The sequence below is a fragment of the Pleurodeles waltl genome, chromosome 1_2, assembly GCF_031143425.1.
Source record: "Pleurodeles waltl isolate 20211129_DDA chromosome 1_2, aPleWal1.hap1.20221129, whole genome shotgun sequence".
Classification (NCBI taxonomy): Eukaryota; Metazoa; Chordata; class Amphibia; order Caudata; family Salamandridae; genus Pleurodeles; species Pleurodeles waltl.
The window spans coordinates 631,334,960-631,355,175 of record NC_090437.1 but is presented as its reverse complement, the minus strand read 5'-3'; the positions used below and the strand labels follow the sequence as shown (position 1 = coordinate 631,355,175).

At 43.6% G+C, this 20,216-nt stretch overlaps 1 protein-coding gene across 1 annotated transcript in view; it reads right to left on the bottom strand.

Annotated features, from left to right (window-relative positions):
- BBS7 (Bardet-Biedl syndrome 7) overlaps nt 1-20,216 on the bottom strand; it is a 426,240-nt gene that overhangs the window by 276,305 nt on the left and 129,719 nt on the right. The window contains exons 6-7 of the mRNA XM_069242537.1: nt 8,172-8,244; nt 3,656-3,772 (exon numbers count right to left, since the gene is read on the bottom strand). Coding sequence (XP_069098638.1) covers nt 3,656-3,772; nt 8,172-8,244 — 190 coding nt within the window. The remainder of the gene's footprint in view (nt 1-3,655; nt 3,773-8,171; nt 8,245-20,216) is intronic.

The window sequence follows — 20,216 nt, the reverse complement described above, 5'->3', positions numbered from 1 at the left end:
CCTGTTGGAGTGACAGAAGATCCTCCTGAGGAGGCAGCCTGATCGGAGAAAGTGCTCATGCTCAATGCCTTGGGATATCAGGCTCTCCGTGCCCAATTCGGAGCCACAAGAATGACATAGGCCTGGTCAATCCTGATCTTCTTGAGAACTCTGGGCAGGAGTCTTACTGTTGGAAAGATGTATAGGTGGCCAGGGCTCCACTTGAGACAAAAAGGATCTCCAGGCGAAAGCAGCCCACAAAACTGCTGACATTGACCGTTCTCAATGTAGGTGAACAAATCCGCCAAAGGCTGGTCTGCATTCCACCAGTGCTGGAGCTCGAGCAGAGGCACACCAATGCAGGCCTGTCACCAACATCTGTCAGTGACAGGCACCACACGGTTTTAAACCAGCGTTCCTAGCAGACATCCTGACGCACCAGGAGGCAAGGCCTCACAAAAACAAAGTAAAAAAAAGAGTCAGTCAAAAAAGACTGGGGGTAGCTCTTCCCAGATCTGCACTGACTGGTGCGGAAAAAAAGAATTGGCATCAGCATGCTCGGGTGTCACCTTTATAGACACTGCCTAAGTCACTTCTGGTGTAGACGACACTATGCAGAGCCAAACAATGCTACCTACCGACGTACAGAGGTACTGCACACAAAAAATATCCAGATCCAGTCTGACGCCCAGGGAATATGGGGCTAGAAGTCTCTATCAGATGGGTGTTATCATAGTCCTTGTGGGTTTGTGTATCACCTTGACCGAACTGTGAAAAGTGGATACCCCTCTTAGAGCTGGAGTATTATCCTTACACATGCAACTTTATAATGGGTTTCCTTAACCCTATTATTGCCTCTTACAACTAGACATGCAACTTTCTAATGGGTTACCTTACCTCTACTATGGCCAAACGGCAAACAGCTGCATTGCAAAACCTTTTTACATTAGCATGAGATTAAAGTCCAAAGAAGCCAATTGAAGGGATGTGTAGGAAAACCTAAAGGGAAAGGATTGATCCTCCAGGGGTAAAGTGGTAGAATCCTAATCTTTACCAGCATATGGCCTCAGATGAGAACTGACCCAAAGCATTTTGGACTGGTTATGAACCCAATACAGAAGAGAGTCATGAGTGGAATGAAAGACTTTGAGGGGTCAAAGGGAGCAACCCGGACAAATCAAGGGCTAGTCACAAAGGGGGTATTTAGAAATATCCTGCCACCCCTTGCTTTCTCTAACAAAGACAGAATGATTACTGATGGTTAACTCACTGCGTTTATTGGATGTACACTATTATTCAAATCAGATGGACGACTTCGATTTAAGGGCGCTGCCAACTTCATCCTTCTACAAAACTGTGACAAAAGTAGGATGGTAAGATTCCAGGTCATTGAAGCTGTATGGAAGTTTATGACTGAGTAACATTGACAGCTAAAACCTGTTTTTAGCAGACAAGCAAAATAATTTGTAGTTCTCAAGGTACAAAACAAACCTCATGAATTAGTGCTTACATTTACCAGACTTTCCCAGCACTCAACAACCCGAAAGGGGGTTGGGATTTAAAAACAGCTATCCAATGCAGGACAGTCATTTATTGCCCCTGGGGGCTAGAGCCTTTGAAGGCAGGGTTTGAAAAGCCCAGGGACGTTCCTAGTGTCACTTTCCTCAGCTCCCTGAGGTTTACTTCAGGAGGCAGAGAAGCCTTCAAGAAAGAGAGGGAGGGAGGGCAATGTAGAAAGAGTGATCAGAGAGAGTGAGAGGGGGTGGCAAAGAGGAGATAAGGAGAGACAATGGGTGAAAAAAGAGAAATTGCGAGAGTAGCCAAAGGGACCCTGGCTGGTTTGAGCATTTTTGCATATGCTGCTTTTGGTTCCCCAGTCTGGCCCTGAAGCTACCCAGTAAAGGGATGGTCATGGGTACAGCAGACCAATCCGTAGCTCTTTCTCTTCCATTGGCAGGTATGGTAGACTTTAAGAGGATAGTACAGCAGGAGGTGTTGCAGTGGGGTGTGGTTATCGAAGGAAGTAGATATAAGGAGACATCCCTTTTCTTGATCTTCTCTATAGAGAATAACTAATTGAACCCTAGGTTTACTGGATTAAACGTTTATTCAAACTGAATGAGTGATTTTTGTTCTAGGGTACTGCTATTTTCATTCCTGAGTTTAGATAATGAAGTGAATGGCAAGAAATCTCTATTAACCCTGAACTGAAACAAAATGTAACTGGCAGTATATTTGATCAAAAAGTCAGCATAGGCTGAAAATAAAATTGTCAATAAAAGGAAAAAGAAAACTCACATATAGCAGTTTGGTTTCAATCTTAAAGTTTCAATCTTAAAGTGCACCGGTTAGAGGGCAAAGTATATAAACAGCGCTGTGCGGAGTTTGGCTGCCTAGCAGGATTTTGCAATTACACTCATGGCTGTTGCGTTTTACTGTATTATTCTGCATTTGTATTTCTGTAGCACTTTCCTAGCCCTTGCAAAGTTCACACGCATACAATGTTTTGTCAGTAATACATATATATAAATATATATATATATATTTTTTTTCTTTATTGTTTTCTTAACAAATCAACAAGGCAGCCATCACGTACACAATCAGGCATTGGCTATCAAGGCATCCATAAGTCATCAGTGATTTATTAAACGGAAAAATACAATATAACCCAATTTTCAACCTTTTAGAATAACAGATTGGTCCCTTACGGATTTACTCCCATCTGCTCTTTGCTGGAGAGAGTAGTCCCACCTCCCTCGTCTCCGCATCCATCCGTAATAATTAGCATTGATTTTCAGCTCATTTTATGGGGATTTATCTACATCTATTTTTGTTTTGTGAAAATAATACGTTTCCATTAGCATTTTTCCACATTTGTTTATAGGTAAAGAAACACTCACACTTGATTACCTGTATGATTTCTAAGCAATATGTTGCCACATAAAACACATTTTTTAAAAATCTTAAACAGTTTAGCTAGACAAATGTACATTGCACTTCTGTAACACTAAGGTTAAATCTGAATGTATCCAAGTACTGTTAATATTCGCGTTTGTGTGATAATTGCCAAATTATGAGCACAAGTAACACAGTTTGTAAAGTTAAAACCATTGGCCTGTACTGTTCGGCAAGAACATAGAGAGCTAATAAAAATATCCTTTTCTGTTCTTTGAAATTAATATAGAAAGCTAAATAGATTATTTTTCATCTACGTTTATGTATAAGAACCGCAAAAATAGAAAACTGAGTAAAAACAGAAAACTGTGAGTACTGATATCACACTGCCCACAAGCCTCCTTCCTGGTTGTGGTCCAGATGTATATAGATGGAAACACTGGGTTCTTGTACCAGATTTGAGGTCATTAAGAAAGACCAGGGCTTAGGCAAGAAGACTTTGCCGTTATTTAGACATACAAATTATTTCACTCCAAGTAAACACATTTAAACAAACTGTACACCTTGAAACAATTGTTTTGTGCTGGTGAAACTAACTTCCTCTCAAAATGTATTTTGATACTTGCTGTACTAGAGTATGAAAAGTGTCTCCACTTCCAATTCTATTTTGATGATAAGAAGCAAAGTACATTTTGGCTGTTCTTTATCATGGATCATCTCTAGATTTCTGGAGTAAAGCATTGTTTTAGCTCCTCATTATATCTTTTTGTAAAATACGTACCTCCTCTCTTTTTTTCATTGGTGATTTCCCATTTATGTGTCAGTGCGGTATCTGTAATTGGAATCAGACCCAGTTTGCCATCTGATGTTCCATATAAAAGTTCCTCTCCGGAGACACCTACACACAAGAGGCATGGTTAAATATTTACACATGATTCCTCAATTTAAGAACACTTCTTTGGGGTTATTTTAATGCATATCGATACAGAAACATGACATGGTCTGTCAGGAAAAAGCATTCTAACTGACTGCAAGGCATCTATAATAACACATGTAAACAAAAAACAGAATGAAGGCCCTGAGTCAGAACCCATTCAGGGGGGGCACAAGATAGACGCTACTGGAGCCCAACTGTGGTGGTTGAGTTAGTTTACCACTGTGTATGTGGGATGTGTCATTTTATGGCTCTGTAAGCTGGGTTAAGTACAACCCTTTCCACACTTGGCTCTAATAGAATCAAGGGCAAGCAATAGAAGGTTTCTCAGGGGAGTAGTGTGAGGGACAAAAGCTAAGAACTCAGTGGTCAACCAAAAGACACAACGTGTGGGAGAAGCATCTGAAGTTTCCCCCTATAGAAATGTCTAAACTTTCCTGCCTCCCTGTCCTGGTCACAGTCTTCCTCAGGGCACAATAGGCTACTACGAAGTTCTTTCTGTGTGAACTCGGACAGTGCCTTTCAAGTACAAGTGGGGTAGGTGACAGCCCCGCCCCCCCGTCCTGCCAGAGATGGCCAATCCTGACAAAGGTCATCTGTCAACTACACCTAGTCACGTGACCCAGGAACAGTCTGCAGGCACCAAATGGCTAGGACAAGAAAATGCCAACTTTCTAAAAGTGGAATTTTTTTCTTAAATGTGACTTAGAATCTGACTTTACCATTAAGGAGGACTTTAAATTTAAATTTCTTAGACACCAAACATGAGATTTCTAACTGCTCCCAAACAAAGATTATCACTTCCTAAAAATAATAAGGTAACCCAATGTTATCCTACGGCAGAGGTAGGCCTTGTGGTAGTGAAAAACAAGTTTGCGTTTTCTTTCAGTACCAGAACATGTAAAACTGAAAAGTACAAGTTCAACTTGTTAAATACAACGTATCCTCTCTTATGAATTGCTTAGGGCCTATTTTAAGGGTGCCGTACATATTAAAAAGGCAGTTTTAGGCCTGGCAAAAAGGGTAATTTTGCCAAGGTAAATTGGCAGTTTAGAACTGCGCACTGGCTGCAATGGCAGGCTTGAGACATGTTTTAAGGGGCTAGTTAAGTTAGTGCCACAAAAAGTGCTGCATGCCACAGGCCCACTAGTCGCATTTAATTTACCAGCCCGGGGTATGTTGTACTTTACTTTTCTAGGGACTTATAAGTAAATTAAATATGCCAATCAGGTTTAAGCCAATTTGACCATGTTTCAGGGAGTAAGCACAAGCACTTTGGCACTAATTATCAATGGTAAAGCGCACACAGTCCTATGGTCAACAAAAATAAGTTCAACAAAACAGGAGGTAGAAGACAAAGGGTTTGGGAGTAACAATGCAGAGAGAACCAATCCCAACAACTCCTCCTGCATGGAACACCAAACGTTACCTCCAAACCCAATGGTGGCAAAAGCATAGCATGAGGCAGAGCCACATGATCATAAGTGATTCTCAAGACCAAAAGTTACATTTGTGAAATAAGCAACTTGTAATGTTCCAAATCGAACACTAAATAGCAGGAGAACAAACACTTCCAAACTTAGAGCCCTGTTGAGAGCAACAACAGTAAAGAGGAACTATGTTGGGAAAAGAGAGGGAACAATTTGACACTAGCAACAGCAGTGAAGGATGGAGAGGGGATTTCAATTTCAGGGCCAGTGGCCGGAGGAGGGACACCCCCAATTTAGGTTTTACTGTGTACTACTTGAAGAAATGGGTCTTGAGATTCTTTCTCAACTGCATGGGTAAAGGGGCATGAGGTATGTATGGAGGAATGCATTATAAACCCTACATTCAAATTAAGAGAGTTTCCGTTCAGTTAAAAAAAACAAAAAACATTTAAGACACTTCTCAAACAATAACTACATCCAAACCATGAAATACATTTCAATACACACACAAAGTGGAGTTTTTTTTTAAGCCAGCAAAAATCTTGCCAAAACAGTTAAATATGGGTTTTCAAAATTCATGACGCAAGGCTTAAAAGTTGAGGCAATCAATTACAATATGAATATTAGTACATTGGTTATGTAAACCACACAGCCCATCCTTGTTTTTAAAAGAAATTACACCAGACAGGTGAGCATAAAGAGGATGTAACACCAGCCTAAATTTTAATATTAATTATACTGCATATCTGTTGGTGACAATGAAGCTATAAGAATTAAGAGCTATTTTCCCAAGGATCCCACAAATGAGAGGTTGAAGACTTTACTGATAAGTACCAGAGAGTTCTTCTCTCGAGACTGCAGAACCCAACTCTGTCATTTCTCTGTTTGATGGGCTGTGTAAAGTGTGATATTAAAATTATTAATCCTTAGCAAAGCTGCCTTATCCAACAGCGGATTAGTTATATCTTTTGCCCAGGTGAGTTCACTAATGATAATTTAATCTTTACATAAAGGTAGAGATTTTCAGTGGATCTGACATTAATAGATTATTCCAAAAGCTCAAGGATCATACAAAGGCAATGGAGGACGACAATTGTAAATTAGTTTCTATTCTAATGCATAGGGTCATAGCACATTTTGGTAAGGATGACAGGTATTTCAAACAGCAACCTTCTACTTCTACTTTTTGCCAGCCTAAGTAACCCCTCAGGCCCAATAGCTGTACCCCATACAAAAATTGGAGAGGAACCATAGCTTTATAAGCCACATATACTGGTAGAAATGAGGGACCGCTATAATCACATTTTAATTTTTTTAATCCTCCTGCAGTTGATAGTGTTTTCCACAGTGAGATGGGAGAAGGGCAGTGGCCTGGTAAATGATGTTGATGTGAAGCTTGCTCTTGGCAACATTTGCTGAGAAGAAAGTAAAAATGTTGGTGCAGTGTTGGACAGTTTTGAAGATGGCTATGATTTCATGTTAATTTGGAGGTGGGGGTCCTTTCTCTGTGTTGATAAAGGGACTAAAGTTGGAGCAAAGTGGCTTAATATTTTTGCTCATCTTGTGAATTGATCTTCCTCTATTTCTTTTCATGTCTATGGGTGGAACATTTTAGGTCTGTGAGTTCTTGGAAGCAACAGGGTGTAGGGGGCTTCAGTTTCAATTTAGGAGGTGATATTTACCATGGGGCACGTTACTTGAAAAAGAGTAAGCTCAAGTTGGTTATTGGATGGTTGTTAAGATGAAATCTTACTGGTGAGTGACTTGGGGTAAATTCATCATTTTAATAGATAGGGAGGTAGACACAGCTGGCCTTCATAGTGTCTACTGATCGCCTCCACCTGATCATCTTCTCCCACCTCTAAGGCAGATGAACCCAACTACCAGAAGAAGGTTTGTCCCTGGATGTTGTACAGGTCAGTAGGAACCTTAACGTGCAAACTACTGCAGCTTTTTCCAGAGGGGATGTTTCTCTCTTTTCCCTGAGCCAGCAACCTAAGCCACTTGTGCTGGAAAATGTAGGTCCCTTAAACAAATCCAAGTGAGGTCCTTCTATACCAGGGCATAGTTGTTACATACTGGTATCTGTTTTTTTTACCCTGCCTGCCAGTACATAACAACCTACAGAGTTCTCTCCATTGTGTTCCTTATTCCTGAAGGTGGGTGGCTGTGTCACTCTCTGTCTAACTCTTACAAAGATCTCCCTTGCATCTAGTCGCAGGTGGGGTCCCCAGTTAAGTACACTCACAGGCACATTGTCATCTAAAGTACTGTGCATTTGGCCATACAACATTTTCTAATGGGGGCTGGGCCTTTTCTTATTGCCACCCATATCTCCTGGTTGATCAACATACAAGCCTGATTTTATGCCACATTCAGATGGAGCAAAGGCATTCTACGCATGCAGATGTTTTAAGTCAAGCTCAATTAAGGACCTATTAGGCGGGAAAGGGCTCCTATTACCTAAATCCGTTCTCTTTATCTTCCTTCACATATCTCTCTGCCTTTTTATTCAATGCTGCTTAGTGCTCACAATAAAAAATTAGTAAATATAATCTCTTTTCCAAACAGTACATCCTTTCAAGGGTCCTAACAAAGCAGCCCAACAGCACTCAACAACCAAGCCATCTTTATGGAACCATATAAACTGCACAGAGTAAACATGAGTCATTGTTATTTTGCAACTAACTGGATACAGCAGTGAGAACCACATGGGGTTTTCAAGACTGTAGCTCCCGTAGGTGGGGAGCTATGACTACGCCTTAGCAATGCATGGTAATTACGTCTGAAAGGGAAAGAGGCACGAAGCTTGTGAGGTGGTAAAAAACAACGGTCTTCCTTTGTGTAATTATTTGTGAATAGTTTTTAAATAAAAGCAAATCTGTCATGGCTGTATCTGCTGGAAAATTAACAGCTGGTAAAAGTCTACTTACCACCATTACCACTATTTAAAGCCAAGACTGACGGTGGGCCTGGAACCTCCACTTGATACTTCAAATCTGAGCCCTAAAATAAAGAAAACACAAAGTGAGAAAATAATTAAAACACTAGTGGCAATTCACTAACATAACTCTCACCATACAACATTCGGGGTTGAAGTGAGAAATATATTTACCTTCCCTCAATGTGTTCACCAGCATTTTGCAAAAGGCAAATCAATAATGTAGGGAAAAATATGTTGTTGTTTAAGTCCCATCATATACTGTGTATACCTATTAGATAATGTGAGATGGGCTATCCCCTCTAATCTGAAACAGCAGAGAAGTACAACATGGTGCTAGGTTCCTTATGTGAAAGAGTGGTTGGGGGAGCTACAGCAGTGGTGCCTAGCTCATTAGGAGCAGTAGGCAGTCCCCACCAATTTCCACCTGGCACGCATATTTATTAGAAAATATCAGCCGACGGCAAGGTTCATGGTGCCAATTCTTCCCATATTGTAGAAATTTCTGACAAAACTGCAGCTAGTTCAAGAACATTCTTTGTATCATTGTTGATATTCTTGGGATAATGATGTTCCATCCTTGGCATTTTGTGAGCATCCTTTGCATAACTGTGCTTATGGTTGACACAATAGTGTCCCAAATCAAAAAGAGCCCATCCTTGACCTATAGTGAACACTTAACTTGGCATAATGGTTGCCACAGCATAATTACTTATTGTTGGCATTGTTGGGATGATTCTATTGATCCTATACAAAATGTTAGTTAAATTTCCTGCAAAGTAATGGGCATCCCTGGTATGCAGATGTACATGATAAGTGGCATTAAAAGCTACATGTGTCCATATGTTACAGCAGTACAGGCAGGTGCTTGATGCAAATTACAAGTTGATGTTCGGGTACCAAACATGTACTTCCTCAAAATGAAAATCTGGCACCTTGGGACAGAAAAAGTGTTTCATGAAAACGACAAGCTTCTATTTTGGTGGGTTTAGCTTATTTATCTTAAATGGAAAATTGGGAAGCTAATGCTTTTGAACAAAATGGTTTAATTTCTGAGATGCATAAAGCAGATACATGATAGATAATTATGCTGAGTAAGGGAGGCTTACTCGGCTCCTTGGTATCAGGGCATTTCACTTAATGGCTGCTATGTGGGGATGTACTTCATCTAGATCAATAACGCTTTTTATGAGGTTATCCTTACTGTTGATGCACTAGCATGTAAGAATGGTAGAACCTGCTTGATCTCATACCTTTTTTGTTATTTAAGTGGTAGCATTGCAGGATGAGCTGTTAGAATGTATGTTTCTGCTGTCTAACCCCTTTGATTGTGAGACATTTATAACTTTCAGATTTTTAAACCTTCTCTTTTCCAAGTAGAGTTGCAATCCTAAAACATGACTGAATATCTCCTTATACTGTGCTAAAAAACACAGTGTTATTCAGTTTTCTTAGATAGAATAAGTCACAAAATCACTGAGAGTGTAAGGTTTGCCTATTGGGACATTTCTATTAGTGCCTCTTGATAATATCTGGAGTTAACAAATCCACAATTTGCAACTGTTTATTTAAACGTTTTCATGTGGGTACAATCCCCATAAATATTTCAGGAGGGAGTAATTCACCAATGATATTTCACCAGCTGCCGCTAAGCTACTAACCAAACAACCAATGCTGGTGATTGATGACAGCATATAGACTTCTACTCAATGTAAATCTCAACTACGTTTTGAGCTGTGAAAATTTGTGTGTGATGTTCGAGACATAAAGTGATGTGAGAGGATGGGATAAAATGTAATTTTAATGCATTTACTCGTGAAGCCCCAAGAAAAATATATTATTTGTGGAGGTGAATATGGACTTTATATAGCTGGTAGTTGTAGTTCTCATGAATTTCATTAATGCTTCTTTTCACTATAGCCCTGAAAAGGGCAAATGGCGCCCCTTGCCTATAAAGATCTTTAGTGAATCTGGAGGAGTTGAGCCATAATTATCAAATTTAACATGCTTACTTAAATTTGTATATGGTACATTGATGTGGCAATTTAAAAATCTTCCCGGGGGTAATGTCATACTGAGCAGCATCCAAACCTTTCTGCACCTTATTCAAATAGTACTTAGATCAAGTCGAGGGACAAAATGAGTCTTGCTGGCTGTGCTAGATGATGTTCTGCAAGCAGCTGATGAGAGTAGGAAAAGTGCCATGATTTTACTCAAACAGGCCATTCAACGAATCATGTTACAATTCATGTCAAACCTATTCTTGGCAATTGTTAGCAATGCAGGGCTGGGCAGTTTTTTTTTTTTTTAACACTGGATGGTCCCTTTAACCTCTTGGCAGCCTCCCATACCACAGATTACTCCTTTCTCCTTACTGCCCAGATTCATCACCATAAATGCATGCATTTTTATTCAGGCATTGCAAATCTATGCAGTAAAGCAGACATGTTAATCAATGCATGGGTTAATTTATTAGCTTTATGGCGCACTGCTCTTCACCTTCTAACTTCAGAGAACTACAGCTCATGACAAAACGTTGAGTGAAGGAAGTCACTGCGGACATTGGGGCCTGATTTGTATGGGTGGAACCACTGTCCATTAATTTTCGAACTACATCCCTTTGCAGGTTAGATTTCCGTCAAAAGGAAGTTTAAACAGTTCCATATTCAAGTGTTTACTCAATCACATGTAGTCTGGTTCTAAGCATGGGGTAATGAATTCCTCAGAATGTGCCTTCATGTGTTTGTTCAGTATTTACAGCATTATGTTGTCCTAAGTGCCCGTAGGCAGCTGAGAATTCAGCAAGTATTTCAGTTATTTCTTGCTACTGTTCAGGATGGGAGGAAGCAGTATCGCACAAGGGCACAAACCCGAATTGATGATAGTTTGATCACAGATATTCTCGAAGATTTCCCATAACCAATTTTTCTGTGCTCTAGGTTAAGAATCATCAGGTAGTTTTCAGGTCTACCTTGGATTTTCAAACAAAGAGGGGAATGATAAAGAACTTACTTGCCTTCAGTAACGTCTTGTCTGGTAGAGACTATCTAGCCACAGATTCCTTGCCTTTGAATTATCTCCAGGCATCTGACTAGATTCAGATTTTTTTTCATGAGCAGTACCACTGCACACCGGTAGGCAGCGTTGTTCTGTCCGCGTGGTGTCGTCCACTCTGGAAGTAACGTGCAAGATGCCTATAAAGGGGCCACCCCAGGGCACTGATGTCGGTTACTATTCGCAACTTTCCATGCCAGAAGTGCGGAGCCACGAAGAGTACTGACCGGTGTGTGAAAACTAGGGCCCTGAAAGGGTAAAAATCCTAAGTCTATAAATCCATTTGCAGAGCAGGAGGATGGGTGGGCCAGTAAGGCTAGATAGTTTCCACCAGATAAGGCTTTACCAAAGATAAGTAAATCGTTCATCTGATAGAGCCTTCTAGCCACAGACTCTTTATCTTAGAATGGACACCAAAGCAATACTACCCCAGAGGACGGTCTGTAAAATGATTTCACACTAAAACGTTCTGCATGACGAGTGGGCAAAATGCCCATCCTTACAGAACTGGCTGTCTAGGCAGTAGTGATTGGTAAATGTGTGCAGAGATGTCCATGTTGTTACCTGGCAGAAGTCCAGGATCGGGACTCTGAGTGACAACACAGTGGTTGCAGCCTTGGCTCTGGTGGAATGAGCACAGAGACCCACAGGGGGTTGCTTCTTGCCCAATGCATAGCAGATTTTGATACAGAGCACGATCAATTGGGATATGGTCCATTTCTGTACTGCACTCCTTTTTTAGACTCCAACATACCCCACAACGAACCGGTCATCCGCCTGGAACTCCTTTACACAATCAATATAGAATGACAATGTTGTTTTTGGGTCCAGTTGGTGGAGTCACTGCTCTTCCTTAGATGGATGAGGCAGAGCCTAAAAGATAGGCAGGGTGATGGCCTACATTAGTGACCACCGTCAGTAGGAAAGAAGCTCTAGCGTGAAGGACCAGCTTACGTGGGAAGCTATTGAGGTATAGAGACTTAGATGACAAAGCCTGGAGCTCACTGACCCTCTGAGCAGATGCTATTGCCACTAGAAAGACAGTCTTGATAGTAACAAGTCTGAGAAGACAGTTGTGTAGTGGCTCAAGAGAAGCGCACATCAGAAGGGACTGAAGCATAACAAAGGCTGAGGGTAGGAACAAGCGTTGCCAGCCATTCAGAAACCTATGTACAATAGGTGACTTGAAAAGGGATGGCTAACCTGGTAACCGCAAAAATGAAGAGATGGCAGAAAGATAGCCTTTGAGGGGCCTAAAACAGAGCCCTGCTGGGCAAGAGAAAGAATTAACAGAAGGACCTCAGAAATGGGAGCAGAAAGGAGATCAACCTGCTTTTCTGCACACCATGCCTTAAACTTGCCCCAATACCAGGTGTATACCGTTTCGGAAGAGGGATGCCTGGCTGCCAAGATAACATTACAGACTTTAGATGGCAGGTCGAAAGCTGTCAACTGACACCACTCAATCACTACTCACGAAAGCAGAGGGTTCACAGGGTCTGGCGGAGAACCCCTCCCCTGCTGCTGCAACAGAAGACCCTCCTGAAGGGGCAAACTGATCGGAGGACCGATGGCCATGCTCAAAAGTTCAGGATACCTGTAATGGGTTTGTTATCCCACGAGAGGGAGATATTGGAATAATGCGACAGGCGCAAGATTTGAGGGGGATAACCGATTTATTTAATTTCCAATTACTGCGGAGTGTTTTAATCTCTTGTTCTTTTCACAAGATTTGTCCGGTTACATTCACTCAAGGCCCCTTTCTTTTCCTTCCAGGGCTCTTGCAGTGATCCCGATGTGGTTTGGTCCAACCTTGAGAGAGGTCCGGTCTTCCCCTTGGTCCAGCCGCCCAGGTTTTCCAGAAACGAAAAAGAAGAACAAAAGCAGGTAAGTGGGGCGTACGGGGAAAAAAGTCTCTATAGGGTTAGTAGGGTAGTGCGGGGATAGGTAGAAGGGGTGGCGGTTGTGACGGGATAATCTTTAATTGTTTGTGCTCTTAGCTCTTTTGGTGTGTTCCCAGGACTTTCCCTTTCTCATGATAGTTTCTTGTAGCGGCGCTCCTATCTGTGGGTTAGGGAGTTCGAGGTTAGGTTTCCCTTCTATTAGAGGGTCTCCCCTGCCCTGTAGGACCTCCCCGGTTTCCTCCCTTTATTCCCCCAACCGCCCCTTATTCCTGACAGCCACTCTGTCAGAGCGCCCCAGTTATGGTACACACGTACCTGAGGAGGCCACGCCCCTCCGGGGACGCAGCCGGCTGTTTGGCGGTCTCCCGGCTTCTCTTCCAGAGGGGCGGAAGGCACCCTGTGGTTCCTCTCCTTTCCGTGAGGTTCCGTTCGGTCGGGTTCCGTTTCTCCTTTTTCTCCGTCCTCGGTTTGTCTCCGGGGCGCGTCTCTCTCCGTCTCTTCTCTTGTGCTCTCTTTTTGTCCGTCTTCTCTGTTTTTAAACGTCCCGACGCCTCCTGCGTCAGACGTCATACCCCCTAGGCTCTCTCTGGTGCCCCGGGGGTATGTTGCTACGGATGCGGCCAGCACTGTGGACCCGTTGTCGGCGGCCGCTCCGTCACAATACCACACTCTTGGAGCCCAGTCTGGAGCTACTAGGATGACATGGGCTCAGTCATTCCTGATCTTCTTGAGAATTCTAGGCAATAATGGTATGGTTGAAAAGGCATAAAGGAGGCCTGAGCTCCACTCGAGACGAAAAACATCTCCAAGCCACCTTGGAAACTCCTTACATGCAGAACTGCTGACATTGTGCATTCTTGGCAGTCGCAAACAGATCTAACCAAGGTTCTCCTCAGTGCTGAAAAAGACCTTGCACTACCTCCGGATGGAGATGCCACCCGCAATCCGCTAGGCATCGATGGCTGAGTTAGCCCACTCAGGTGTTCAGAGATCCCACAAGGTGTTGAACCACCAGGGAAACACCCTGACGTTCCAGCCATGTCCAGAGACGCAGAGCCTCATAACAAAGAGTCCATGACCCCACCATGCCCTGTTTGTTGCACTACCACATGGTGGTGGTGTCCGTGAACACCTGCACTAGCTTTTCCTTGACAAAAAGGCTTTCAATGCCAGTCACATGGCTCGGAGCTCCAACAACCAGATGGAGAGTTTGATTTCTACAGGAGACCAGAGGCCTCAGATCTCTACCTCTCCTAGATGGCCGCCTCATCCCAGGAGGGATGTATCTTTCACTACTGATAGATCTGGTTGGGGAAGGGAGCGGGGTCTGCCCTGGCCTAATTGCTGTTCTCTAACCACCACTGCAGATCTTTTGCAGTGCCCTTCAAGATCTGGACCATGTCAGAGAGATTCCCCTGATGCTGCACCCACTGGAACTTCAGGTCCCACTGCTCAACCTGCATATGTCAGCCGGATTGTGTCACAAACACAAAGCAGGAGGCCATGATGCCCAGCAGCATGAGAGTCATTCTCACCAAAAGTGTGGATAGAGGGGGAAACATCGATATGATAGCATGAATATTCTGGACTCGCCGTTCGGGAGGTTACGCCTGAAACTGCAGTGTCCAGAAAAGCTCCAATGAAAGGGAGCATCTGAGATGGGGTCAGGTGTGACTTTGGTACATTGATAGTGAATCCCAGCGAGTGCAGGAGGTCCACCATAGTCTGGAGGTGGGAGACGACCGCATGGGATGATCCCGCCTTCAACAGCCAGTCGTCCAGATAGGGGAAGGCTGGCACCCCTGATCTCCACAGATGATCTGTAAACTCCGCCATCACCTCGGTGAACACCTGAGGTGTGCTGGTAAGGCCAAAGTGGAACACAGTGAACTGAAAGTGCTCGTGACTTACCATGAGTCGCTGTTAACATCTGTGGGTAAGCAGGACAGGGATGTGGAAGTATGCATCCTGCAAGTCCAACGCTACCATCCTGTCTCCCGGGTCCATGGCAGAAAGGAGCTAAGCAAGCGTGAGCATTTTTTATTTCTAGCAAATAGCAACCATGACCTACTTCCAATGCCGGCAACCTCTCTATGGCTGCCTTGGCCAAGAGAGCCACCACATCCTGGCAGAGTAAGGAGATGTTGCCCTCCATCTGCCTGCCGCAAGTGGGTGGCATGGGTGAAGGGACAGTCAGGAAGGGGAAGGAGTAGCCCCTTCAGACAATCTGGAGAACCCAGCGGTCGGAAGTTATTGACCTCCAGTGGTGCAGGTGAGGGCATGGGGGTCTATCCTCCCTCCCATTGGGTGCCCATTATGGTTGGTGGGCAAACTAAAGACTTTGAGGCAGCAACTTTCGGGGGAGTGGTGGACTTGCCTGAGCTCTGGCTAACTGATGCACGAGGTCTGTGGGTACCACGTCCTCAGTCACGCAGGGTCTGAAAAGCTTGTGTGCTGTGGTGGCTGGGTGGGTAGCGGCATGGCTGAAAGCTACTTCCTTGGCCACAAGGGGAGCGAGAGGTGGACTGGGGTTGGTGAGGGGCCATGGAAAGGCCCAAGTAACTGTCCATAGCTCTGCTGTTCTTGAAGTGCTCTAGCGCCGAGTCTGCCTAGTCTCCGAAGAGACACAAGCCATCAAATGGCATGTCCATGAGCGAGGCCTGGACATTCCCCAAAAGGCAAGAGGTTCTCGCCAGGCATGGCGCCTAAGGGCCACCGACAATGAAAGGTGAGGCAGTTGTATCCAGCCACACCATATGGAAAACTTATCGGCATCCCTCACATCAGCAATAGTTTGAGAGAGTATGGCTCAGGCCTCCTCTGAGATCATAGGCAGGAACTGCGCAACCAAGCCCCAGAGCGAGTAGGAGTATCAGCCCAAAAGGGATGGGGTGTTCACTAACTGCAGTGCCAGATTAGTGGAAGAAAATATCTTCTTTTCCAATGCATCCAGTCTCTTGGATTCCCCGTCCGGTGGAGGGGGTAGGCAATGCTCCAAGATTTAGGGCCTAATTTAGACCTTGGCAGACTGGTTGCTCCATCACAACGATGACGGATATCCCGTCTGCCAAAATCTAAAACCCATAGGATAGAATGGGGTTTAGATTTCGGTGGATGGATATCCATCACCGTTGTGATGGAGTAACCCATCTGCCAAGTTCTAAATCAGGACCTTAGTTTGGGAAGGGGAGGACTGGACCACCAAGCTCTCCAGGGTAGGGTGTTCAGTGAGGAAGCTTGGGTTCCCTCGGGTGGGGTGATGGTGGCAGGCAATTATCCTTTTCTCAAGAAAAAAAATAGAAAAACAAAAACAAAAACAAAAAGAAGAAAAAAGAAAAAGGAGAAAAAGAAGAAAAAAAGAAAAAGAAAAAAAGAAAAAGAAGAAAAAGAAAAAGGAAAAAAAGGAAAAAGTAAAAAGAAAAAAAGAAAAAGAATAAAAGGAAAAAGAAAAAGAAGATGAAAAAGAAAAAGAAGAAAAATAATAATAATAATAAGAAGAAGAAGGTGTTTGGAAGAGGTGACTCCTGGCTGAAGCACACAGAGGGAGGCTGAAGGTCCAGGACCTCGGCCGCCCTCCTCGCCACCACTTCAAATGAGGCTTCCTCCTCCATATCTACGGTAGGAGGAGAGACCAAGCCTATATCTCGCGAGGTGTCCAGTCCACGGGCATCCACCAAATTTTCACACCAGTTGTCCCCATTGGGGTCTACAGGATGATATTCATAAGGGTCCTGTGGCCTATCCCATTCTTCTCCAAGTCTTGGCCCAGAGGAATAGGGCTCAGGCTTCAGCCTGGATGGAATGCCTCCAGTCAGCACCAGAGACTGCCTCGAAAGATGCCCAGTCGGCTCCGTGTCAGAGTCGGGGATAAGAATGGGGGCAGTGCCGGAGGTGGGCGGTGGCGGCGGCAGTAGGGAGAGGTAGCCCAACCAGTGTCTGTCTGGATCCGTCCATGGATCCAAGAGGCCCAACTGGTGCCAGGGCAAACCTGCAGGCAAAACAACAGTAGGGCCTCTCACAGACCCACAGGGCCCTTGGGCGTGCCAGCAGGGTACGGGCCGCCCAAATATGAGGTGCATGGTCTCAGAGAACTCCCAAAGTTTGGGCGGGGTGTTGCTCTGCCTCCTGAAAACTCCGAGATATGCTCAGACAGCCTGGGCACAGGCTCAACCACGGAGCCAGGCCTCGAATGTCAACGTTCCCTTGTCTTGTCAGATTACATCGATGGAGGGGGCAAAGTTGAAGACCTCTTCGACTTCTTGTTCCGAACATCTGGACAACATTGTGACGATGATCGATGGCTCCCCCGACCAATCCTGGGATCCTTCGTCTGAGATTGAGACCATTGCAGTGTTGCATGCTGAGTGGCAAGGAGCTCGAGGGACCACTTCTTCAAGGCCTAAGGGTGCATGGTGCAACAACGGACACAGGTCTTGGCCTTGCAGTTGTGCCAGAGACACCAAAGGCAGATGAGATATGGCTCGGTCACCAACATTTGCCGGAGACAGGCGCCACAGGGCTTAAAACCAGCTTTCCTCACGTCCATCCCTGCCACACCAGGATAAAAGGGTTAAGAAAAAAATATTCGACAAAAGGTTGAAAAAGATCAGTCAAAAGGTGAGTGGGGGGGTGGCTCTTCTCTGGATCTGCACTAATTGGCATGGAAAGAAAAGAACTGAAGTTAGAGTGCTGGGGTGGTGGCTAAATAGGCACCACCCACGTCACTTTTGGTGTGGAAGATGCTAAACAATGCCACAAATCGGTGCACAGGGATACTGCTCACCAAAAAATGTCCAGATCCAGATGGGAATAATTCTAAGGTAAGGAATCTGTGGCTAGAAGTCTCTATCAGATGGAGTATTTCAGAGGCCATTTTTGAAGTGAGTTGTAAATCATGCCTGTAAAGTCTGCGAGAGTAAGAGGAGGAATTGTTTTGAGCACTTACCTGGGAAGCCACCTAGTTCATGATAAATCTAGAAGACTACCCTCCATCTACGTTTTGAAATGCTTCCTGTCACATCTTTATATTATACATGAAGGATAAAAGACAAATATGCCAAAGTGGCAAATAGGGAAGAAGAAGTGTCATCTCAAAAGTAAAAACAAAACTGTGACTAAATGGAAGTGGCACAGGTAGCATGTCTGCAACTATGGGATCCACGGAAGAAGAGTGAACCCAACAGAAAAGTGAAGGATTCTAGGGTAGCCGATTGCAAAACACACAAGTAATCAGGCAAAAAGACTGCAAAATAACGGAGAATCCTTACAGGTAAGTGGAGAGTGGAAGGGCACGATCATTTTAATGGTAGAGGAGTTGGGCTGCAATCATGCAATAGTAAAGGTAGGCATGAAACAGTGAATATTCCAAGATGAATTCACCCAATGCTGTGAATGTAAAGTGTTTTATAATATATATATATATATACACGTATATATATATATATATATATATATATATACGTATATATATATATATATATATATATATATATATATATATATATATATATATATATATATATATAGCACCAAATCCTCAAAATTGAAAGGAAATACTTGGACACGTTCGTAATTGCATATGTTCTTTAGTAAAACGATGCCCCCTCCCAACACGTTTCAACCGTAGCCCTGATCACGGATGGGACGGCTGTTTAATTTGCATATTAAATACCATCTATATCAAAAACATAAATGAAGGACTAGCACACAAATGTTCATATATTACAAAGAAAGGCGGCCGCCATCTTGGTATGTCAAATCGTGCTTGTTCTAATTAATCAAAACCTGCAATTTTATACCGAGCGTCTCCCAATCTGTGAAAACAATACATATATATAAAAACTTTATATGACAGACAGGCTTTTATAAATAAACAAATTCATGTGCACATCCGTGATCAAGGCTACGGCTGAAACGCGTTGGGAGGAGGCATCGTTTTACTAAAGAGCATATGCAATTACGAACGTGTCCGAGCATTTCCTTTCAATGTTGAGGATTTGGTGCGATATTTATGTGGATTCCCGGGTCCACGCTCGGATCGCCACTGAGCTGAGCCTCAGGACTCCGGTACCTGTGTTGGGTGATATTTTTTAATCACTGAGGCTCCCACGAATAGTATTATCTCCACGGAATGGAAAGTACGATTTAAACTGAGCCGACCGAACCGTATTTACGGTAGCCGCTTGAAGCTCAGACTTTGTGTTTATCATCAATACGCCGCTGTGAGAAAAATAAGCGCGTCAGGAGTGGCCACTTTAGTAAGCGGGAAACTTGAGATGTGCAAGCTACAATTCAGCAGCTGGAGTGGCTGTAGAATTGTAAAGTGTTTCATGAACAACAAATGAGTTTGAGCCACGGAGGCTATGAAAAACGCACAAGACATAAGCGGAAAGCACAACACGAGTGGTAGTATACCTTTAAGGGTTACGAAGAACTTGCAAGAAGCAAGCCGAGCGCCGAGGTAGGATTACATTTGGCAAGATTGTTATGAGTGGAACATAATGCCTTGCTGTATGGATATGATAGACGGTAATTAATATCTTTATGAGATCTTTTAGCTATTACAAGTGGTTTAAGAGAGCCAAGTATTTTTCTGTTGGCGAGGATTGCAGCTCCATGTGTTTGCAATAAAGAGACAGGATTCTATGGCATTAGTTACTGTATGATTTGTTTGTTGATAATATTGACTGTTTCGGGGAAGGCTATCAGTTTTTCTTATTCATGTGGAGAACTTGTGGTTGTGGAGTGGGTCTTAGAGGGTAAGTGCCCACGTTTGGAGCATTGCATTGTGAACACAAGTACAGTCTATTACGATGTCTTCCTCATTAGAGGTTCGATGTAAGGAGAAATCCAGCAAACTCTTCTTTTTCCAGTCAGTGGCCACTCGGGGTGAAAACTAAGGAGCATCAAGTGCAGGAGCCGCACTTAAGTTACAAGTGTTATATGAGAAATTGAAGAAATTATCAAAGAAGGAACTCTAAATGGTGGGAGATTGAATCTTTACAACAGTATACTGATGTGTAAAGGGTGCCTAGAGAGGGATGAGAGGCAGAGGAAGAGGAACCGTGCAGTGAAGATAT